The sequence below is a fragment of the Metopolophium dirhodum genome, chromosome 6 (assembly GCF_019925205.1).
Source record: "Metopolophium dirhodum isolate CAU chromosome 6, ASM1992520v1, whole genome shotgun sequence".
Lineage (NCBI taxonomy): Eukaryota > Metazoa > Arthropoda > Insecta > Hemiptera > Aphididae > Metopolophium > Metopolophium dirhodum.
In genome coordinates, this window is record NC_083565.1 from 9,309,598 (window position 1) to 9,336,315 (window position 26,718).

Consider the following 26,718-nt stretch of genomic DNA (forward strand, 5'->3'; position numbering starts at 1 on the left):
CTAACGTGTACTCGTCGAGTATTTCAATTATTCTGTCGAGTGTTAATCAACGTAATTACGTAACACAATAACACCTGTCTGACTAATGGACTTTAATCAGTAAGTAGGTATGACTGTAGACTGTAGTCTGCAGGTAGGTAATTGCGTTGATTATACCGTAGAATATTCCATGATTATACGTAGTGTAATATACATATTATTATGACATTATACATTGTATGGTAATAGCCAATATTGTAACAATTTATCAATTATCATCGAGTAACAAGTAAAGTGGGTACCCGTCAAGTACCAACTCGTATCATTATATTATGGTCAAAACTCAAAGTCAAAGGGCAATATTGAGCCAAGGCCCAAAAACGTATCGCAATAACACATTTTTTTTTATACACAAATATTATAAGTTACCCATGTCTTAGGTAGTGTTAAGTGTCGTAACATTTACAATATTATACTGACTGAATGGCGTCGATAATGAGTTATATAGTTATATTGTTAAAAGCAAGTCCAGATTTTGTGTCAAGGGTTGGCTCCGAAACGGCTTGACCGATTTGGCTGATTCTTTTTTTGTTATGTTCGTAATCGTCAGGACAAAGTTCTTATGAAAGAAAATTTTAGGAAAATCTACCGGAAAATTAGGAAATCTGGATGTCAAAAATACAACGTGGCGCCATCTGTACAGGAAAAAAATAAACTAAATAATAATATATTTTTGTTTATTGTAAGGTTGCTATTGGTTATGATTGTTGTAGTAGTTGTTAATTTTGAAGAATTTTATTAAAATAAAAAGAGGAAATCAAACCTTGTTAGATTACTTACCTGATAATAAACTGCAGCGAATCTCACGGGATAACGCCGGTCGAGATGGCTATACATTAAAATAAAATTTCATTTATACTTAAAAAGATATTGCTAATTGCTTCCACATCATAATTATATTACACCCAAAAAGAGTTGCACAATCGGCATTTTTTTTACGGGTAACGGAAAAGTTAAGATAAGTTTTTAACAGTTTTACACTACTCTGCATGCAGTTCAATTACTCTTTATATATAAAAAAAAAAAACCGCTGCAAGATAGATAGATATTTTTTTTGGAGCCACGAAACAGCCCCACAATTTGCAAACAACTATTCACGGGGCGGAGCACGCGGGTGACAGGTAGTTATATGACAATATAGGTAATGCATTCTATGTAAAAAAATGTTAGGTAATTTTTTATTAAAATTTGATTTATCGCTGCTGTGACGATAACGGTTAACGAAATATTATGACCTTTTTATTATAATTTTATGTTTTCATTTGAAAATCAAAAGTTGATACTGATTTCACCAATAATTAATATAAGGTTGAAAAAAATGTAAATCTAACAGTTAAAAAATAAAAATAAAAAAAAATTAATATTTCTATTAGTGTACCCACTTAAAGGATCACCCTGTATATTATTTAAGTAGGGTGTAGAAAATCGTCGTAACTTTTATGAAATAATGTACACATAAATACACAATCATAAAATATAAATGTTATATTATATAAAATATATTACTTATTAATTGTTATATTCGTTTAATTATTACGTGCGGTGTTATGATATTATTATAATATCGTTTATTCGTTTTCACTGATGCTATAATATGCCTATACAATGTCATACACATCGCGAACAATAATATTATTATGGTCAATACATCATGGACGCGGGTCTCCGCCTTCGCAACAACTCAAGATCACTCTGTTCGTATAGATAAGATATTCGACGGCCTCGGCCAGCATGTCGGCGTTGCGCTTCCGGCGGAAGTGTTCCGGTCCGTACCGCTCGCACAGCGCCCGTTGCAACGTGTCCACCCGGATGCCACCGCGGCGGCACGACCACCGGACCACGGTGTCCGCGACGAACGTCACCAAACAGTCGAATTCCCGTTCCATGTCAGACATGTCGTATGGGTAAACGGTAAAGAAAAGCGGTATACAGTATTTATTGTATACCTAATAATTTGGACGACGACGAGAAGAATATAATATGGATAACTGTTGGTAGCATCAGATGGACATAGGTGGTATATAAGCACAGGACAGGTCGATTGCGGCGGATTATGAATTTGTGATGATGTACCTACCTGGCTATCTATAGTATACCATAATATTTTGGTCGTAGGTAAACGTGAATGCGCAAATACGGACGAGACCTATAAGTAAGAAAATAACAATAATAATTCGAAACAATATCTAAGATGACGTGTATTGTTATTGAATATTAGCTGGTAACCATATTATTACAGTGTATAATAATTGCTGATCGTAAATTCGTAGCTATTGATTACGAACTGTGTTGATAACAATAATAAAATAACGTCTATTATAGCTACGCAGGTACCTCTATGTCTATATCTGCATTTTTTTTTATAGTTTGTTTGAAAATGTCCATCGGACTTTTGAGCATAACCATTTTTGACCAAAATCGTATCCTTCCCTTATCGCCTTTCGGTTAAATCAAACATATATAGAAATGTATTATAAATATAAGTTTTATAAGAATAATTTATTTATTACATGTTTATTTTTGTCTTGGAGAAGACGGAAGACAGAAGACCATCAATGAAATGTTAACGACAAAAAGTAAGTATGTAATATCAGTGGCGTAGCCAGGATTTATAAAGGGGTGGGCAACATAAACATCTTATAAGTTATAACAATTAAATGTGTACTGTTTTCATTATAGAAAAAAAAAATAGAAATAATTCGCATACTTATTATGTGACCACGTCATATAATACTAAATACATCCAGGTGCTGAAATTAATAAAATATTTAAGGGCCCTCGCTACTACTGCCATCAATTTTAGCTGAAAAGACCTAAAATATTAACAAAATTAAAGTTAGTTAACGTTGTCCGATTTTGATTATGAAAAAAAATTTGAACCCACCAGAAAGTTGTCTATAGATCCTACGAAGCACTTTGTAAAAACTAAATTTTATATTATTGTAAACTGTAATTGAAAACTTGAAAATATGAACTTTTTCGAATCATAATTGAAATTCAAATTAATAATAAAAACGGAAAATGTTTAGTACGATCTACAGACAGACATTTTGTTGCTGAATTCAGTTATTTTTTCAGAATCAAAATCAGACTTCGTTAACTAACTTGAATTTTGTCAAAACAATAAGTGTGTTGTTGTAAAATTCGTGTAGTGAAATTTATATGGTTATCGATATATTGACATGTGCATGCGCGTACGAGAGAGGTTTCCACCGATACCCACATTTAATTTCACTCACACTAATAATCATTTACAACTAACACATAGATCCCTGGCGGCTATGACAAGATTAGAAATTGCCTAAATGTTGCCCCTTAAATAATGACCGTAGCGAGAACCCTAAAGGGGTATGAATACCTGCCGTTTCTAAGGAGTACAATATAGGCAATTTTTCTATTTTTGTGTATGCGGGTCGTGTATATGTGTAGTAAGTGTACGTAGTAAGTGATCTAGTGCGAGTGTGTGACTGTGTATAAAATAAATGGCGGAGCTCTCCCGCACATGCACGCACATGTCAGTCTTACAGCACTTATTTACACAACAATAATACAAATGTGAATTTTAGTGGAACACTGAAATTTAGTTTCGTATTTCCAATAATATAGCTATTACTGAGTGATACCTTATATAGTATAAAAACTCAATATACAAATTGAAGAGAAGAAGTTTATCTAGGCATGTATAGGAGTCGATTTTTGATATTTTATTTTCAATGTCCAATATTTAGCTCTAAAACTTGTGATATTTTACTTTTTGAATTTAAATTATTGAGTTTAGTAATTAAAATATCGAAAATTTACTTCTATACAGGCACGGATTAACTTCTCTAATACAATATTAAACATTACTCTCAAACCGCTCAATAAACCATATTTTTGGAAATACAAAAATGCATTTTCATAGAATTGTTCAATACTATTCATACTCCTTAAACACGAGCGCGGTCAGTTACCACAAGGAACATATTATATAAATAGTATGTACAATTTACGGCTTATTGCCTAGACAAAACAATTGGTGACATTGAAACATATTGTTAAGTGGTGATACTATGTTGTATCACCGCACTCACGTTTGTAACCGTACTAGGTATCACAGCTATACATAATAGACATTTCTATCGCAATAATATTAAATAATGTTAAATTGACTTTTTGAAGAAAAAAATACATATTTTTTTATACTCTATGGACGTACTGATATAAAAACAATAATAAAAATACGGCCTATTGGGGGGGGGGGGGGGGGGGGGATGTGCCTTCGGCCCTCTACGCCACTGTGTAATATGTATGTATTTTATATTTAAATTACGTGTTAAATATTCTTCTAAAGAATGTAATACATAAAGATAAAGTAAATATTAAACTTTTTGGTTTGATCAAAAAGGGGCCTAGTCGTATGAAATAAAATGAAATTTGAACGAACCCTTTTCCAAATATTACCTATTCAAATATTGTCTATTCTAGTTATTAATCATTCAAACATTTACTGATCTTTACGGTAATTTATCCGTTTATTAAGTAAAAATAAATAGCTATTTAATATTTATATCTAATGTATCACGCCTTACGTAAATAGATATGCTATGGTCGGTATTTACGCTATAAACGTTGTCATTAACGATTCGTGACGAATAATAAATATAATGATTAATGAATAATGGTGAAAAAAACTTATTTTTTTTATAAAACGATGTCACCCCTAAGGTTGAAAAAAATTTTCCGCCCTGTGCGGTCGCACGTGCCTTCCGCTAGCCCTGAATTGCTTGATAGATGGATCATTTTTAGTTAGGCACACAATAATTTAAGGAATAATTAATTGTTTATGTAGGTAACTCATGGTAAACTTATTTACAACTATTTATTTAGTTGTACTCGAAGCGACCGATTTTAATGATGATTGTATTGGGTCATTGACAACAATCAAATTTTTTTTACATATTTTCTAGTTGAAACATTTTTTCATGTTCTAAAGCAGTACATTTTTGGAAGTAGGTACTTTGATTTAAAACCAAATTGTTGATGAGTAGATTAATGTTTATGGGTTTATAACCACGACCCCGTATTTAAATGCCCTTAAAACTATTCAAAATTGTTCAAAAATAGCAAATATGCCCTAAAAAATTGCATTTTAACAGCAATAATAATATGTACTTAAAAAATTACCAAAATATTGTTTTAGAAATTCTCAAGCAAACAAAAATTGGGACTTAAAAAATAATCGATTATGATGTAACACCAACTGACAGATTAGACATTAGTTGTTACTGGTCTGAGTCCCGGACGCATATAACAGCCGTTAAACTGTATTATATAGATAAAGTTATATTATAGAGTTTATTTTTGAGAAACTTTTCAACATTTTATTTTCATTAATCTCATGATCATTATTTTCATTTCAAAAGAAAACGTCATAGCTAAATGGGAGGAGAAAATTGGAAAATCCCCCACCCTCTCAAACTTTTTACTTAGGTAGTAAAATATTCAACAATAAGGAACAATGAATATAATTTGAATTGATTCAAAATTCACATCAAACACAATATGGAAGCCAATTGGAGGGATTCTGACCCCACGCCCCCCTTGGATACGCCACTGCATATAATACTATATTTGGAATGACCCGCATCGTACGCATGGCCACATCTAATCTATTTTAAGAATTTTATACTTGTACAACGAAAAACAGATTTTAACAAATATTGAAACATACATCATATTTATAATATAAATGACGTTCAAATTTGTAAATATTTTATAAAACAAAATTATTTGTCCAGTATTCAAATTTCTAAGTGGGGAGACGTTGTCTCATTGTCGCTTATAACGCTTCGCCACTGATACAGTCTAAGCTAATAATATTTCTAATAAATAATATATTTTTAGTATACTGTTCATACTATTCGTTTAGTTAATTTTTTTAGTTAATTTTTATTTAATCTATTATGTTTTATGACGTTAATCTAGGATTAGAATAGACACACTCGATACTAAACTACAATAGGTATGAGATTATGTGAGGCACGTATATCGTAATCATTAAAATTTCATTATTTTTTGATATCTATCAGAAATGTAGAAAACTTAAACTAAATTTATACCGTTCGAATTGTATCAGTACCAATAACCATGGGCGCCCGCAGGTGAAAGTTCAGGGGGGGGGGGGGGCAGCCTTAATTTTTATCAATAATCACTTTTATTAATGTATAATGTGTTATGTGAAATTAAAAAAATATTTAAAGGTAATCTATATATATATAAAAACCGACCAAGTGCTAGTCGAACTCGCGCACGAAGGGTTCTGTACTATCATACATAAACATGTTGGAAACACTTATATTATATATTGTAGGATTTTTAGTATTTGTTGTTACAGCGGCAACAGAATTACATAATCTGTGAAAATTTCAACTTTCTAACTTTCGTGGTTCATAAGACACGGCCTGGTGACAGACAGACGGACGGACAGCGGAGCCTTAGTAATAAGGTCCCCGTTTTACCGTACGGAACCCTAAAAATGAATGTATGTCTGTCTGTGTGTCTGGGTGTCCAATCATATATTATTTTGAGATTTCCGTCTGTGTCCATATTACCATGGCAACAATTATTATATATTATTTTGAGATCTTCGATTGAATTTTTTGTTTATAAATGGTTGCCATGGGTTTTGAAGCTATTATAATAATAATTATTGGTTGCCATTGGTTTAAAATGGTTGCTATGTTACAATATAAAATAAAACATATTATTCATATAGACAGAGGCGATATAGAGTTGGCATTTTTAATGGACTTTGTTGCCCACGGGATCAGCTAGTATAATATAATATTACATTTTACTCTTATAGTAACTAATTGAACACAAATTGCCACAAATTATCCCGAATAATATCTACCGTCTATAAATATCAATACACCTTGGTACCAATACTGATTTTTGGGATTTTGTGGTTTCTGGATATTTAATTTGGATATAATTATTTTGGGAGAATACTATACTACACTTGCGTCCGAAATTATTATCAGTAAGTGAGTTGCGTCTCGCAAAAACAGATTCAAAAAGGGTCATAGTCTATTTACGTCCCGGTATACCTTTTTTAATAACCTAATTGCGTCCCGAAAATATCGATATAACCTATATCAAAATGTCAATAAAAATTTGTATTGATGTTTATTTTAATTTATAATATAAGAAGTATAAGTAATAAACAAGTTAGGTATTAGGTATATAATTCAAAATAATAAAAAAATTCATATTATGTTTTACAAATGTTATTACTTAACGTTTTATGATATCCGAACATTCAACTGAATACTGATATTCTTATCACGGGGCCGAACAGCCCCTATCCACAGACTTCTATACTAAGTATTATATAGAAATCAGTGCCCCCATCCAACAAATAGTGAGGTTTATTATACAGTCGTAGGTACAGTATTTATAAACAATCGGTTTTAGTGACTTTAGTATATTATAATATCCATAATAATTATATAGCCGGTTTCCGGTTAAATGTACTACCTATAAATTATACCTTTTTTGGGACGCAAGTAACATGCGGCCATTATTTTAACTAGCTTTAAATTTGTAAAAAGCAATTTATATATGACATATTGATTTGGTGGTCAAATTACCGGAAAATAGTGGCCCAACTAGCGTAGTACCTGAAAAAGTCCAGGACTTAACTAATGTGATGGTACCCGATATTTGCACCTACTACTTGGGACCCAACTCGGATAACCGTACAGCTTTTTGAAAAAAGGTTAGTTGTGGCACAATTCCGGGTCGCCCGCTCATGACTCATTGACTCATCATCAGAGCTCGATACATTGTGATGCGCGTGGCTCATCTGTACGGTCACCACTTACTAGTTACAGGCCGCGGCGCGCTAGCCTGCTGAATGTTTGTATTCTATTAATCTACTAGCCGACCCGTCACAGCTTCGCCCGTGATTGGTTGTTTATTTTGTTTTCGGACGATGATACGTACAATTTTGTATTCAAATTTTATCGTTTAATGTTGATCGCCAAGTAAATATAAGAAACGGTTAATGAAAACGTATTGAAATGTTTCTAGCGGTATTAATGGTAAATATATTTTTATAGCAGAACCCATGTACTTCATTACCCGTAAAAATCGCAAATCTTAAAAAAATTATGATTGCTCAACTACTTTTGGGTGTAACTTGCAGTAAGTGCAACTCAGCCACCCTGGTAGGTAATCCGACCACGTCGGATCGCGGACAAAGGGCAACTCTTTCACCAATCACCTTGGTAGGCAATGTTCAATAATTCGATTTGATGCAAGCTTGTACCTGATCTGCCCCCCAAATAACCGATGGCAACCGATAATAAATAAACACAAATTTCTACTGTTGACTGTAACCAATGGGAACTATTAATAAATTAAAATTAATTTTCCTATATGAACTTCAATGTCCCTGTTTGAGCACCCAATTTAAATTCGAATTTTGGCAAATCCTTTCTTATTGCACGATGAAAGTATTAGAAGAACCACTATTCCAAACTTCAAGTTCGTACGTCTTATAGTTTTTGAGATACAGCGATCAGTGAGTCAGTGATTTGGTTTTTAGGTATATAATATATAGATTTCCCTCTCCCTCCCCTCAGACAAAAAAAATCGGGCGACGTGGTGACACTCAGGAAGGTCTTTGGAACAACTCTGAAAAAAAATTGGAAAGATATTGAATAGTGTAGTCACAAAATTGGAACATAAAAAATGCCTGTTCTTTTATATATATAAGGATTAGATTAGCTTTGTTTTTTATTTTTTAAGAACTTTATACTTATTTTTTATTCACAAAAGTGGTTCTAAAACCTTCAGCAGACTGACAGGTATAACCGTAAAAAATTTCAGCCAAATCGGTTCAGTAGTTTTCTTAGTTAGCGCGGTCGTAGAAAACCCCTTACAATTTTATATAGTAGTATAGATATAGATAGATTAATACGAATATTGGGTGTACAATATGTTGTCGGTGTACGTGCGATAAACTTCTCGGAACAATATTATTCACATCTACACGCCGATATCAAACACAATACAATTTGACGAACAAAAAGGTCAGGTTGCAGGTAGCTGTAAACCCGCGGGCCGCCGTGCCGCACAATTTATGCATATAATATAGGTACGATTGTTTTTAATTTTTTATGAACTTTATACTTTTTTTTTTACTGACAAAAGAGGTACTAAAACCTTCAGCAGAGTATCGGGTATAACGGTAAAAAATTTCGGCCAAACCGGTTCAGTAGTTTTCTCGGTTAGCGCGGTCAAAGAAAAACCCTTACAATTTTATATTATAATAGTATAGATTTGTTATGCGAAGAATATGTTTAATTGTTTTAGTGTTTTGACAAGGGTGGTTTAGAAGTTACAAGGGGGTGGTATAATACACGCAAAGCTAATATAATAGCAACGACATTGGGCCCACGGGGGTACTCACTCGCAGCAACTTAGACAAGCTATAATAATATAATTTGATAAAATAATTATGATAATTTTTATTTAGCATCTGTGATCCATCTAATAAAACCAGCTTATTAATATTATAATATTGTGTTGGCTGGAATTATGTGAACAAATTAAAAACTGTGTTGGCTATTACGCATATTTTTCATTACCTATATAATAACAAAATTATTAGTAACATTTTATTTCATGTGATATTTTTTGTAACTCAGTTATTGTAATTCTGTTCAAAGTCGTAAATTCTATTTATTTTTTTATATAATCCTATATCAATTAATTATTCTTATTTAATACTTTCAGAGAAAATTTTTTTGTTAAATTGTTGTTTTCAGAAAATTAATTTTAATGTTTTCTTAGTCAATTATTAGGGAATTATCTTTCAGGATACAAGAATATATAATATTAAGACACGATTATAGTTCAGATATATTGCAGTTTCTTAATATACACATCAAGCTATAGCTATACTCAAAAAATACAATTTTATAATAGATTAAAAGTGATATGTGAATAAAATTTAAATAGTATGACTAATTATGTTGTTATGCTATGCGGGATATAAGAAAATAAATCTACGGCGATAACGGTGATAGTAAGCTATTGCCTATTGGTTTAGTTTAATTTATTTATTTTTAGAAATAATATTAACTGTGAATTTGAAACAATTAGCTAGAGTTAGTCTAATAGTGTTACTATTATAGTAGATAATTAGTACTTATATAATGTACTATTATTATATATTTGACATTTGTTGATCAATGTATATTATAATATATTAATATATTATATATATAGGTAGAAATGTAATGCAGCCGTGTTAATTTCATTAAGCACATAATATGTATAAATATTATATTTATTTTATGTCAAGTATGATCTGGTATGGAGTACTTACATATTTTGTAATTTTTGTAATTTACCTTTTTTCTCAGGTCTGGCGCTGCAAGTTTCGTCTTAAAGACTACCGATAAAGTCTACAAGAAAGTCAAATTAAAATTTTATGAGCATTTAAAGTTCTTATTTTTTTTTTTTGAAAATGCAAAATCACGAATATTTTCATATTAATTTGTTGTTTAAAATTTATAAAATGTTCAATTTTTATAAATAAGGATTGAAATTTTCAAACCAGTTTTTTCATTAGTATTTTATATTATAACAATTAACAAATAATACTAAAAATACTAAAAATACATTAACACAATTTTTTTTTATAGACATTTGAAGTTTGAAGTTTAAGTTTGGACGAAATTATATATTTAAACGAAGAATAACGATGTTAATTATTTTGTGGTGATTTAAAAAAAATATTATTTGTTGCTAATTGAAACTTTTAATGTTTATTCAGGGGCGGACTGGGAACTGAAATGATGGCCCAATTTTGGGCTAATAGTAAAATATTTATAAGTTATCAGCCAACATTTATTCAAGCAGCCCAAATATTCGACAGGCCCAGACAGGGATTGCACTCACGTCACCCTAACCAGTCCACCCTTGTGTATATTGTTATATTTTATAGGTACTTATTATGGCATGTTCAGTATTTATCACTATTTACCTATAAAATATAACAATATTGGAACATTAAAATATCGCTGAATGATACTGTCTTTGCCCAGGCATTCATAATATAAAAGTGCATAGGAATTATAATTGACGAGCAGTTTAAGTGGTCTGATCACATTCAATATATTTCAACATCAATTTGGAAGTTATTTTATATTTTTAAGTCTTTAAGATATATAAAGCTCGCAATTTAACTTTAAAAATAAGTAACTCGAATGTAACTTAACTTTAACTTTTTAACTCGTTTTACTGTCCAGCAAAAAAATTATGAATTGTAAAAAAGCATATTCAATTACTTAATTTCATGATGACCTTTTTGTCCGTCAAATTATGTGTTTGATATCTGCGTGTAAATATCAGTAGTTCCAAGAAATTTATAGATAAAAATAATCTCGCGTGTCGCCCGTACACCAACATGTATGTATTTAACCAGGGGTCTCCAACCTTTTTTTACGGCGGACAAAATTTCAGATACGCTTTGACACCGAGGGCCAACATTTTTAGTAGAATAGAGCGGTTGAGAAATTGAATAATAGATAAAACTTATTTAAAAAAATGAATGATTGTTTGTACACTTTTTCTATTTTTAGTGTTGGTACTAAGTATATAGGTATAAATGACTATCATAAGCTGTTACGAATAACACCAAAATAAAATAATAATTAATTCAATTAATTAAAAACAATGAAAACTAAATGAAAATAATATAATAAATATATTATTTTCAAAACATTAATTAGCTTGGTGGGCCAGTGAAAAAAATCCGCGGGCCGTAGGTTAGAGACCCCGGGTTTAAACGATAAAATCATAGAGTATGGTCAAAACCATATAACTTAGTAAAAAATTGTATTCCTAACGCTAATATATTGTTCGACCGTTGGTCCCGGGGACCTACACATGCACATCATACCGCAGGTGGTACCTGAAAATATACTGTTTGCATAATAAGAAGCGTGTCCACGGTCAATGCCGATCGAGATGGCTATAATATAATATAATCGAACGGCTTTCTGATTGATCAACGTATAGAGCCTAAAAATAATGATAGCTTGAGGCTCGCAATTATCATAATGGTACCTTCGTGCCACCATGTAAGTGTGCACTAAGAAAGCGTCTTCCAAGATTCACATTTTATAAAGTGGTGCTTGCACAAGTATTTTGATATTTAAGATGATCGATGAAAAGTTTTGAACACCATACACCGAATATTAAATAACGAATTGAATAACGTTCGAGTCATACGAAGTGTGTACATTTAACGGTCATCGAGTGCCAAATCTACATGGCACTCGACGTGTTAACAGGCAACGAAGTGCACGGGATCAGCTATATTTTTTATAAAGTAGTAGAACGATATATATATATATATATATATATATACTTATTTATCATTCTGATAAACGATAAAAGTAAAATATGTATATTTATTAATTAATAGTTATACCTAGGTATTACAAATTTTTATCATAAATAGTATTTGAAGGTGAAACTGTGGCGCAGCGTATGGCCTTTTCTCTATATAGTTATTTCCATCATGGCCCATGGGTAATATATGAATCCAACCGTTTGAGAAGTAACTGCAGAGTCACTAAGTTAAGAAAAGGGGGTATTTCTGCTAGCATATATACAGGGTGTTTCTGAAATGGATGAGGTAATTAGTATATGCGTACTCAGAGTGATGGCACAATGAAGATTTTTTTTAAATTTTTTTTCTATCTTCAAAATCTGGGTTTATACAATTTACTGTTAGAACATTATCTTAAATGTAAAAATAAATGGTCAAGTTGTATTTTTTGTAAAATTCTCATACAAATCGAGGTGTCACATCATTTTTGCGCTTGTTGCGCGTTTTTCACGCTCGAACCGTCGACTAAAAAAAAAATGGTGTAGCACATCGATTTGTATGAGAACACTGCAAGATAAATAGTGGTGATATTTATTTGTTGTCATTTAACATACATGATTAATTAACGTATTATTTTACATCGTCAACCAATAAAAATGATGAAATAATAACAAAATTAGGGTTAACAAAGTTCTAAGGGCTATCAAATTTACTTGCATACATTTAAGTTGTGTTACATTGTAAAATAATCATAATTAAATACACTTTATTTTAAAAACCTAGTTTTATCTACAGTTGTTCAATGTGAGTATATGTGACTACCGTTAACTTCGATGCACTTTTCCATCCGACGATGTAATGAACTCCAATTTTTTTCCAACAAATTTGGTGTTTAACGAATAATATTTATAATATTTATTTATATTTTTATTTATATTTATTATATTTATTTCAGCTACAATAATATTTATGCTCAAAAATTTCATCTCTATTGTTTAATTCTTTGGCATAAACATGTTCTTTCTGCAGATGTTCTCTATGCATGCATATTCAATGTTAGTGTAATCTATTGTTCAAAATTTAAATTAAAAACTTTTAAATCTTAAAAACAAATTTAAAGTGTTGTTCAATATCAAGTATTGAACTCAGCTATAATCAAATCAACTAATGTTCTTTATGTACAAATTACGGTCAATTAGTTATTTTATAATAATCATTACGGATAAAATAGTTACCATATTTTATTACTTGTAAATCTAAATCACACAAATTAATGTATGTCGGTAAATTTGATCTTTTAAAACTTTGTTAACCCTAATTTTGTTATTATTTTATAATTTTTCTTAGTTGACAATGTAAAATAATGCGTTTTTGAATCACGTATTTTCAATAACAACAAATAACTATCACCACTGTTTATGTTGTAGTGTTCTCATACAAATCGATGTGCCACACCATTTTTTTTTTTTAGTCGACGGTTCGAGCGTGAAAAACGAGCGACAAGCGCGAAAATGATGTGACACCTCAATTCGTATGAGAATTTTGCCAATAATACAACTTGACCATTTATTTTACATTTAAGATAATGCTCTAAAATTAAATTGTATAAACCCAGATTTTGAAGATGGAAAAAAAATTAAAAAAAATCCTTCATTGTGCCATCACTCTGAGTACTTATATACTAATTGTAATACCCTGTATAAAAGCGAAATTGAAATATTTGTTACGGGTTCACTCCGAAACGGCCTGACCGTTTTAACTAATTCTTTTTTTGTTGCGTTCGTAATATTGTCAGGAGAATGTTTATATGAAAGAGAATTTTAGGAAAATCCATCAGAAAAGTAGAAAATCCAAAAGAGGACAAATACAATAGTGGCACCATCTGTCCAGCAAAAAAATAAACTAAATAATAATAAAATTATTTTATTTAATAAAATAGTTTTGTTATCTAATTTACTACTAATTAATTTTCGATTTTTTCCATCATTAAATATGTGTAAATATATATAATTTTTTTGATATAATAGTCGAATACTTCACTGAATTGATTTTAATCATTTTTAACGGGCAACGGAGTGCACGGGGTCAGCTTGTTTGTTATACGCATGAATCCGGCGTTAAAAAAAAAAAAATAAAAATACTAGTAACTGATTATTTTCTTGGTGGCTCAAAACGAAAAAACAACACAAACGCGATAACCACGAGTACTACCAGGCAGATCGTTTTCGATGTTAAATAACAAACTATTATTTCTAGTCCAACAATAGTTCATTAATTATAGAGTCGACTGTGTCTACAAATACCAATTTAAGTATACTTTTGATAATTTTTTTTTAAATTTCATAGCCGTTAGCTATAATTTATAGGAAATGGGTGAGAAATGCAAATATTCGTCGGGAGATGACGACAAAACATGCATCCCAAATACCAATAACGTCACAGGTAAGTTGTGTATATAATATTTTAATGCTATAGGCCCAGTGTCGTGTGAAGGTATAATGCCGCCGGCGGCACTCAAATTTTTCCACTTCATAAACTCTTCACCCACCACAATATCGATCACTACAAGAAAAAAAATTTGGTGTGGTAAACCAGTACTTACTATGCAGGTGGCCTACTGTGATACGAGGACGATTTCCAGGTGTAATAAAGTTGAATAAGCTTAAGTTGTATTTATTATAGTTAGTTCTCCAGTAAAATATTTCAATTCAGTCTAAAAATTGATAATCGTTTTACTGGCTGACGTGAAGGTGCTCATGTGAACATCGTTTCGGCTCCCGTTTTATAATGCTAACAGCCCGCCACCTGCATAACGATAGTCATCTGCGTTCCCACGAATGGGGTGACCGTATACCATCTTCTCAGATATGTCCACGCTTTATGAGGAAACAACATTCCGAAGTGTAGTGCGTTATATACTGTATCAGTGGTTCTTAACCTTTTGTAAATCACGGAGTCCTGGTGAAAGATTTTTAGAAATAACGGGAACCTCCCCCCTCCCCCTTACCAAATTCTTTCGAATACCTTTTTTTTTACAAAACATCTCATGTTATCATAACCAAAATTATAATAATTATTTTATATTACAAATTACATAAGTAGACATAACAAAACATACACATTTATAATTATTTTTATTACAATTAATTTTTTATAAAAACGTAATATAGGTAAGACTAAAGTTGAGTACGATCTATCAACTGCACTTAGTGGCTGCAGTAAATATAGGACTGCCGATACTACAGTGCTGCTGTATGCATATACATTTCGCATGAACAAGACAAACTGATTACCCAATAAATATTAATAATATACAATATTATTTGGTGTAGAATCTACGTATTATATATAAAAAAAAAAAATAATAATAATCCAACAATATTGTAACAATGCACACGCACACGTGTCACGTATTGGCGTATGTTATATGCTAAGGCTTCCACGGACCCCTGACGTGAGTATCACAGACACCCAGGGGGCCGTGGACCACAGGTTAGGAACCACTGTACTATATACACTGCAGTGCTATACTATACATTATATTATACTATATGCTGCCCGTTTATATACATATAACACATATATCGTATCATCATATATATGCTGCCCGTTTATATGTATAACACATATATCGTATCGTCATATATATAATACACGATTATATATATATGCAGTGGTTTTAACGAAAGGTTAAATGTCAAATGTGCGTCGTGTTTAATATAACACGAGAATTTGGGCATTCGTATATTCTAGTAGCATCCGGATATCATATGTATAAGCTATCCCCTTTCTTAGAAATTTGTATTACTGCTCGTATGTTTCAAGGTAATCTGCTTTCCTAACCTGTTCAGCTGATGTTTTATATTATATGAATATTTTATTGTAATGTGGACCCAAGGCCAGCGTAAGTATTGTGTAATATTATAATTTCATTTTAGATTCTGAGCGGAGCGATGAATGTATTGGTTTTACCATAATGTGTGTTTTTTTATTTTTGTATCTGTTCACACGATTAGTATAGTCGAAATAATGAAACGCTAAAAAACGCTCCTTTAATTAGATCTATGCAGTGTGTGAATGATTTCAACATTGATATGTTTTTTTGTAATTCTATTGTTCTTTTTAATTTATATCTTAGTAATTTAATTAATTAACTTATTGTATACAACAACCCTCATCTAATTTATATATGTAAAATTTGTTCATTTTTGTTCACATGTATATTGTAACTGGGCTCGACCGTTTAATTCTAATAAATAAATAAATAAATAAATAAATAAATGCCTTGATTTTCAACTTCAGTATCTTGTTCAAAGGTTGAAAGTGAATCTAGTTTGTTACGAGGAGGTCAAAATTTAAAATTCCCGATAAGCGTCCGGAAAAACAAAATAAAAATTTAGGAAAAACGGGAAATTTTTCGCTGGTTTTTGACAAAATCGATTTTGGCTTTTAGTGTAACTCTAAAACAAATGATCGTAAATACATGAAATTTTGAATGAATGTTAACATAAAATTTGTTTTGAGCTGTTTACGGATATACTCAGTGTCCAGCTGCACCGTTTAGAATGCGTATATATAATTTACAGAATTACGACCGAATGCATATAAATAACTAAGACACTAAGTACAGTTAGGTCGTAGTGGCATAATATCGGGTTTTATGACCTTAAAGTATATAGGACCGGAAAAATTAATAGGTAAGTTTTATATTTAAAATTGTATCGGTAGTTATGACTTTTGGTTATTACGACCTATTTTCCTTGGTCCCTTGAACGTCATTATAAACGATTTCTCCATTGTATAACATACGTCATATAATAACATAATTATATCAATACAATATTATGAATTATTATGACTTGTGCTGCAGGAAATCCTGTTGTTGATGAAACGGATGACGCCACCGATGATGATTTGGACTGGTTAATGGACTCCGTCGTATATGTAAGTTCTGCAGTAGCAGAGCCCGCCGAAGTTCACACGGAAGAAGAAGTAAGTATTTTTATATTAGACACTCTCCGTCATTCTATAGAAATAGAACTATTAATTTATCATTAAAGTTAATAGTTTTAAGGGGCCTCGCTACTGCCGTCAATTTTAGCTGAAAAGGCCTAAAGTATTAACAAAATTAAAGTTAGTTAACGTTGTCCGATTTTGATTATGAAAAAAAATTTGAACCCACCAGAAAATTGTCTATAGATCCTACGAAGCACTTTGTAAAAACTAAATTTTATATTATTGTCAACTGTAATTGAAAACTTGAAAATATGAACTTTTTCGAATCATAATTAAAATTTAAATTAATATTAAAAACGGAAAATGTTTCGTACGATCTACAGACATTTTTCTGCTGAATTCAAATGTTATTTCAGAATCAAAAGCAGACAACGTTAACTAACTTTATTTATGTCAAAATAATAATAGTATGTTGTTGTAAATTTCGTGTAGTGACATTTATATGGTTATCGTCTTATCGATATATTGACATGTGCATGCGCGTACAAGAGAGGTTTCTGTCAATAACCGCATTTAATTTCACTCACACTAATAATCATTTACAACTAACACATACATCCCGGGCGACTATGACATGATTAGAAATTACCTAAAATATGTTGTCCCTTAAATAATTACCGTATAGTGAGGCCCCTAATCAGGGGCGGCGCTACACTGGGGCCAGGGTGGGCAAGTGCCCCCTCCCCAAAATTTGATTTTGCCGTCTATAATTTAATGTTGAACATTTTCATCTAATCTGAAAATGCATTTTATTAATTTGTTCTGTTATCGCTGATAAGATTATTTTCATGTATAATTTGTTGATTGTTATTGGGTTTCGGGGCAATGTTTCTATTTTTATAATCCATGATATTAATATGATTCCTGTTTCGCCTACGACGGCAAGGCCTGTCACCTGACGTGTGTCATTATAATAAATAATAATCATATTTTTAACTAATAACTAATGGTATGTCGATATTTAGATATAATCATAAATCATAATAAAATAAATAATGCTTACATAATAAATTGCATTTATTGATTTTTATTTTAATAGGTAATACCAAAATGTTGCTATTTAGATACTTAAAAAGCCCTCTCTTTATTTGTTTAATTGCAATGAACATAAAATATGAATGTACATATAACATATTCGTATGTCATAAGTCATATAACCTTATTACAAGTTTATATAAAGCATATTATAAGTACATTAGGTTATTCCATTATTATGTAAAAAATATGTAAGAAAATAAAGACATCTTATTAATTAATTATTTAATTATTTGGAATTATAGCATATTATACCCAAGACATTTTTAGCAATATTTTCTGCATATATGATATAAGCAAATTAATGAGTGATCAAGTAACGATACATAAATGCCTCACCAGAAAAAAATTTGCTCACGTATCGCCCCCTCAATAAAAAAATATCTGGCGCCGCCACTGTCCCTAATGTTGTTTTTTAACACTGCTGACTGCTGTGGTGCAGTCTTAGTGAAGGAGAAAATTAGTTACTTATTAATTATTATACTATAGTAATGTTCAGGACTAAATGTCCATTAAAAATGGAATCAAAATTACAAAAATACGATTGTCTTGTGAATAGGTACGACAATATAATATCGAATCAGAAGATCTGCATTTTAAAAATAATCTCAACGATGAAGACGATTTTTTAAATTTAACGGTCATAGATAATTCAGTACTGCTGCCGCCGATATCGGAGAACTTGTTTGAGCAACCGGTACTAGAGTTAGTAAGTAATATTATATATTAAGCAATCTATCCGAAATAAATAAATAAATTTCAAAAATACGCTTTTTTTGCGAATAGGTGCCACAAATTCCTGATTGGATGCCGGATATGCTAACTGACCAATACCGTTTAATCGTGCTGGTATTAAACGCCCAAATGATAGGAATAGCCTCAATTGATCCAGAATTCGACTTTATGGAAAATGAGATAATAGACCATATAATTTGTACAATCGTGAGTGATTTATGATTAAACTCTTTTATATCAAACGGAAAGCAATGTGTTGCAGAATATAGACATTTTTGCTCGAAGTTTTTATAACTAAATTTATATTATGTTCATCAAAAATCACATACTGCACCACTCTTATTAACTAGTTCATTGATGATATTCAATTTTTCGAAAAATAGGGAACAGGTTCAGAATTTGATAACCAGCTGGCCATTTTGACGCCGGAGGAGAACATCTAGCCAACACCATTTAATTCACCCTAAGTCTGGTATGTTATTTTCTTACGTCAGTTATATAACTAATATAATTATTTCCACCCACCCACTTATAGGGTATAGGCTAGTGTGTATTGTAAATACTTAACAATAAACTTTCTGGTAGCGAACAAATCCAGTTTCTCTGGCGGCTCGAAAAGTGCCCGGCTGCAGTTACGGTCGCTTGGTCGACCCGACGGTATACCAACGATGACGACGGCGGCGGCAAAGACTTTGGCACGGGGTGAGAAGTAGAGGTATATATGTGTTAGGAACACGGCGGACGTTGGCGGCGCCGGACCGGCCGAAACTTATCCGTATCAGAGCCTATCGCGACTCCTCTGCAGAGGCCCATCGTTGGATGAAGACGCGGCTAAAGGAACGGCGCCAGGTCGAAATTACCGAGGGTTGAGGACCGTAGTGGTGTGTCACGCTGTGGTCCGCTGATTCTCGCCTTTTCGCCCCGCGGTAGTCCCACATCGGCCGGGGCGCTTGACAAAGGTCACCGCCGATTCAACAGCACCAAATATCGCTTCACTCGCTCCTTGTCTATTGATCTCCGCCGTCCATCGTCAGAGTCGTCACCGTCAACCGTCAACCGTCAACCATCAACCGTCAACCATCAACCGTCAACCGTCAACACGCGCACCGGCCGCCACTCGACGCCGTCAACCATCGCTCCCGCGCCCGTCACCCCGGTCCGGCCTCGCAGGCTGGGCCTAGTTAAGATATAATTTTAATAATAGCCACTTTGTGCAATTTTTTCTATTAACTATATAAGCTCTATGTGTTCCGAATTCATTGTTTCACTTTTCGGAATTAAAATTCACGTTTCTATACATCTACTTATAAAATGTTAATAATAGTTTTTTCTTTTTTTTAAATTATACAAGTTCACCTTTTTATATTTTAACTATGTATTTAAAAATTATTTACTTATAAAATGTTTATGACTGTGTGTGTGACAGTTATTTTGTTCAATTAATAAACATAATTTTTGTATATATGTACACAAAAAATTATTGTTTCTTCTCTTTTCGTATTGTCGAGTGTATAAATCAATTGTTACAGATTTAACGACTAAAAATTCGTAGGACAGAAAATTCTATATTATAATTCTATAATTCTATTTTAAATAGAAAATTTGTTGGGCCTTTATACAGAGTATAATGATTATCGACATGCATTATAGACGCTACAGCCTACAAGAGTATTATATTATTTTCGAAGAAATATTTAAACCATCAAACACTAGACGCGAAGCAAACTACGATATTAATCATGAAATAACGTATAACACCGGAGGATACGGCATACATAACCTGTACTAGGGTTTATATATAATAATATAATGTAGGTAAGTATGGTGTTTAAAAAAAAAAAATTAAAAATTGTATTTTACATAGCTGCATGACGAAAAAAATTACTGTTTGAAAACATTTCGAAGTAGGCTTGAATTTTGGGCTGTATGTAAACTGCGGCAAAATTAACCTTTTTCTAAAAGTTGATATGTAAACTGCGGCAAAAAAAAATTTTACTCTATACAATCTGCGACAAAACCGATAAGATACATTATACAAACTGCGGCAACTTATTTTATATACCTTCTATACCTATACCTATACTATATTATGGTACCTAAATCATATATACCTATCCATGTGTACCTATGTACGTTTATCATTTAATTAATTATGTGATGTTGCGTCTTGCGTAGAAATTGGTAAGGTAAATCCAAATGTATTTTTAAATTTTAACGAAGCAAATCGGTAATATTGGTTCCTTTACAATTTTAAATTCAAATTTAAATATGAATCAAAAATAAGTGGTAATAAAACGTGGGAATGCGCTAATAAAACATGCAAGGCCAAATTGGTCTTCAACAAGGAAAAAACTCTAATACAAGATAAATCAGTTTTGGATCAGTTTAGAAATAATAATATTTTTCTATTTTAAAATTGTTTTTTTTTTATTTTTACGCCTAATACTCCATGAGTTTCTAGAGACTTCTATATGGAGTATACTATTATAGGCAATGTTCATGTTACAAGATAGCTAGCGTACAAACTACAAACGTTATTATCGATCATGAAGTTAGGCCACCGATAAAATACGTATTATACCTAATTAAACGACAAACGCATAATATATAGGTTATCGTATCGATATGTATTATATAGGAAGCATATATAAAAGGTATATAAAATAAGTTGCCGCAGTTTGTATAATGTATCTTATCAGTTTTGTCGCAGATTGTATAATGTAAAATTTTTTTTTGCCGCAGTTTACATATCAACTTTTAGAAAAAGGTTAATTTTGCCGCAGTTTACCATGTCCCGAAGTTTGAACCCTTAAATTCCCCTGTGCCGATACCACATTTTCTGTAATTATTACCTAAATTGAGTTATAATATCCTAATTTGAACAAATCTTGTAACCGGTAGTATCGGTACTCGGGAATCACTTTTTCCGCGTATGTGAGTTTTGACAGTACCTACCGGCTACCTAGGTACAATAAGAATTATATTATATAGGCATAACAGCACAATAGTCAATAGTAATTAGTAGGTGGTATACTGGCACACTGCAGCACCTACCGAGTGGACGATTTAATCAATTTGCGTAGGATACAACATGATTAGCGTGCACTTTAAAAACATGTAAGTTTTGTCAAGAATATTTTGATTGTGTAATGCATTACTATATAATATAGTTTTTATCTCGGTGATTTTAATTTATTGTTATATACCTATAGCCATAATCAAAGTTTTCGAATCTCAGAAAAAGGTATCAATTTTAAAAGTGACTGAGTATTGGGGCGGCTTTACGAAATATAAATTATTATACTAAATTATCGGTAGGTAATTCAGTAGTTGTCACTAATATGTGAACATTGAAGTGTATTAAGTATAAGTCACTTGATATACTTGTTAATTAAATCATTGCATACGAAACAGATTGTGTGTGAAGATAGTAAGACGTGTAAGTCAGCCTATATTATATTATTATAAGAATATTTGAAGATATATTAATTATAGTTTTATATTCCTATAGAAATTATATTCCTTAGCATTAGATATAAAAAAATTCCAATAATTATGAAAAATAGAAATAATTTATTAAATGTATAATATAAAATTATAAAGGTTATTTTGTATCACAAAAAAAAAGGTCGTCTAAACTTTAGTTTGACTATTTAAGGGGCTTGGTGCTAGTTTTTCCGTAATTTTCCGTAATTCTATAAAATTTTAAAATACAATTTTATTTTTTAATTGGCACCTTAAGCATAATACTTTTACATTAATCTACTACCTGATACCTATTTATAGTGTGTGTTATATAGAAAAAAATTACTTAGAAAAATTCTCAGGCCTTGTAAAATTGTTGGATTTTGATAACTATTTTTTTTATCTGAAAGAAGTAGACTTTCTACAGGCCCCATTGAATTTCGATTTTTATTTTATTTTATTTCAAATAATGGTACCTAAAATATAATTTATAAAAAAAACACTTAACATTTTTATTATTTTTTAAGACATATTATAAAGTTTGAGATAAAAATATTGAAAAACGGAGTTCGGCGCGGCCCGTATAACATTATCCTTTATTAGTTTAAAAAAAATTATTAAATTTGGTTGATTCTACACACCTGGATTATTATTCCCGTAAACTGTATTTTTGTGTACACAATTATATTGGCAGTGACGGACTGAGTGGGAAAATGTTTTCAATACTAAATAGTTTGTTGTTATTTATTTATAGATGCAACGAATCAAAGAAATCAATCAAATTAGTTTTCAACTATTTAGAAAGATTATAACTATTATTTATTTTATTATATTAATTTGATATATCAATATAAAATATATAAGTGCGTATCAAATGCGTAAATACTAAATAGGTAGAATAGGAAAATAGTGTATAACGATCAGTGCTGAATTACGCGAAAACCGGTATAATATGATCTAGCAACGGCCACGATTATAATGTAGGTAGGTCACCTACCTTAGGTACCTTAGGTACCTACTCTAAAATAGCACCATTGCAGTTGACCAACACAGGTAGGTAGATACAATCTCTGGCCACGATCGTTATTCGCGGGTTCACGCTTCACATCAAACTGCAAATTTCAATCCGTCATAATTATACATATAGGGTTCTAAATTTGATATATGTAGTTCACTTGAAATATTTCAGAATTGAAAATTTCACTGTTCTCGAAATATTTCAATGAAATTATGAAAAATATTTTTTCTTCTTTTAAACGTGTTCGGTTATAGATGATTAGGAACAATAAATTGATTACACACTTAGAATTAAAGAATATCATATTAGTATTTTGTTGATTATTATTTCATATTTGTATATTCTATATTTTATAGTGCTGAAAAATATTCCTGGCATTATTTTGAGAATAAATACATTTTTTTACATGGGTTTTAAAATATTGTTGTATATCGGAAAAGATAATGGTTTGAAATAGAGTTGAAGTCAATTCCAACAATGAATGAAATAATAGTGTATTTTCAGTAATTATAAAGTGTACAAAAGTCGTATAATATGTGTGTATATGTGGCTGAGTGGTGTGAAGGTGCTCTGGGCTCATTATTTAATACTTAGATCATATTATAGTTTGTTATGATTATTATAGATTTGTTAAACAACTTATAAATTATATGTAAATATGTTACATCTTTTTTTTGTTTCATACAATAAACCAACTTTTAAAAATATTCACTTAGAAGTTGACGATTATAAACTTTTAGGTATAATAAAGATTTTATTTTTATTTATCATCAAAATGAAATAGTTAATGAAATATTTCAAGAAAATAAATTTCATAAAATTTCAAAACCCTAATTATACATAACAATCCGAAATCCCTTCACCTATAATTCTTGTACCACTATTTTAGCTATATAACCCGTAGTATATCTACTATTCATGCATTTTAAAATTTAATATTACCAGACAGTTGCAGGTTACGCGCGTGTCCAACAAAATGTGTACGAAACGGTTATTGTTCCAACCCTCGCAAAGTCGCAAATATCGTTAGTGCGATGTTGACAGTAGTTCATCGTAGCCCCATAAACGTTGCATATTTCTTATGGATATAAGATATTACAGTTTATTTTTTTAGATTCTGAGCGGAGCGAATGAGCGATGAAAGTATTGATTTTACAATGATGACGTGTGTTTTTATAAATTTTTTTCATATATTTTTTTGATGCGTGATCCTAAATTTGTTTGGGGGACTCAAGCCCCTTCTTCCTATAGGCCATATTGCTTAGTACCACAGAATATAAAAATTAGTACTAATTACTCGGTTTCGAATTGGGGGACTTGACCAAACCCAATGGTGCCATTTGCACCAAATAGCCCTATTAAAAGTTTAGATACCCGTGTATTTAAAGTCCAGAAACTTGTATAATACATTTTTTTTTTTTATTAATAATATTGCCATGTTATTCTGACGTGTGCTATACAATTTTCGTGTTCTGAGTTATTTTGTCTCTTATATTGTTTGTTATCGGCCGATAGTTGACATTTATACACATAGATGAAGTCAGTACGGCAAGCTGATCAAAATCTAGAGTTAATATTTTTAACTTTAATTTACGGAACGACGTCATTGAAGCAACTTTAACGAGTATGATAGATATTTAATAGTGAAGATAACAACATTATCGCAAATTCGTAAATACCTACGTTATATTAATAAAACTTAAATTACGAGTTAGGTTCTATAATTTGGAGTGATATTATTTCATTTGTGTGTTGTTCACGTCTTGTACATTGCCATATGTTTCCATACTTAAATAACAATAGATAACTATTTTATTAATTCATAAGATGAGTAATAAGTGTTAAAGTTGGGTGTGGCTGTATGCCAAACGGCATGGCGTTAAAGCTTTTACTGTGATTTGTGTACAGAAAATGATAACAATGAATTTTGTTGTATTGATGGAACAACAGGATCTTTGGGCAGACATTTAAAAACTATACATAGTATAAAATCACCTACAACTGTAACACGAAGGTAAGTACATTTAATATATATTATGTTCATAAACCGTAAATTATCTTTTTTTTTACAAAGAATATTTTTTATATAAGACGTATCATAATTAAACAAATAACAAAAAAACAAAATAAAATTAAGTTAAGTCTGAACATATTTACTGAGTGTTTCCACTTATCGTGATCACACTGTATTTATTTAGAAATATACCTAATCTGATTTTTAAAGTAAAATTATGTTTTGCTGTTTTATTTAACAGAAATATTATACCTATTGTGTTAATTATATCTATATATTAATATGTATATAGATAGGTGAGAAGACTTAAAATGAGTAAATAATAATTAGAAATGCATCGATTTTTCATCATAGTTCGCAATATATTTAAAATAAAATATTCAAAATGTTGTCGTATACACTTCCAACACATGAAATGGAGGAATCTCATGCTGCTGTAAATCTTGCTCATCAATTAGAAGATACGTTTGATAAATGGGAAATTGGTGGGAAAATTATGACAGTTGTCACAGACAATGCGAGAAATGCAATAAATGCTGTACAGTTATTGACAAATATCTCTGAAACATACGATGTAACGTGCACTGCTCATAGTATTCAACTCGCGGTCAACAATAGTTTAGGACAAGATGGAATCACTACACTAATTCAGTTAAGTAGTAAAATGGTTGGTCTACAGACCATCTTTAAATATTTCATTCAGTCGTAAACTATATTATTACTGGCAAAAATGACAACCCGTCTAACATTAGTTGCATATATAACAAAAATCAAACGGGACTTTTTCTCCGAAAAAAATTAAATCGGAGTATCGGACTTTTGTTCCTCGGACATTTCCATAGAAAAGCAAGTAAATAGAAAGGCATTCAAGAGTATTCGTTTGTTGATACATTTAAAACATTAGCGCTCCCGCGGTTGTCTCTTTCTGGTACTGAACATTGATTTCGTTTCACAATCGTTATTGCAAATCGATCTATCGATTATTAATTATAACTATCGATG

The 26,718-nt window shown here is 31.1% G+C and overlaps 1 protein-coding gene across 2 annotated transcripts; it reads left to right on the plus strand.

Annotated features, from left to right (window-relative positions):
* The first annotated feature begins 14,723 nt into the window (after positions 1 to 14,723).
* On the plus strand, positions 14,724 to 19,689 carry LOC132946259 (uncharacterized). 2 transcript variants are annotated; one of them, XM_061016160.1, is made up of 5 exons: positions 14,724 to 14,875; positions 17,304 to 17,425; positions 19,044 to 19,193; positions 19,271 to 19,426; positions 19,603 to 19,689. In XM_061016160.1, the coding sequence occupies exons 1-5, from the start codon at positions 14,803 to 14,805 to the stop codon at positions 19,660 to 19,662; spliced, it is 561 nt and encodes a 186-aa protein (XP_060872143.1). In that variant the 5' UTR covers positions 14,724 to 14,802; the 3' UTR covers positions 19,663 to 19,689. The 2 variants fall into 2 exon arrangements, with proteins under 2 accessions (XP_060872143.1, XP_060872144.1); XM_061016161.1 differs by lacking the exon at positions 14,724 to 14,875 and adding an exon at positions 17,023 to 17,130.
* The last annotated feature ends 7,029 nt before the right edge of the window (positions 19,690 to 26,718 follow it).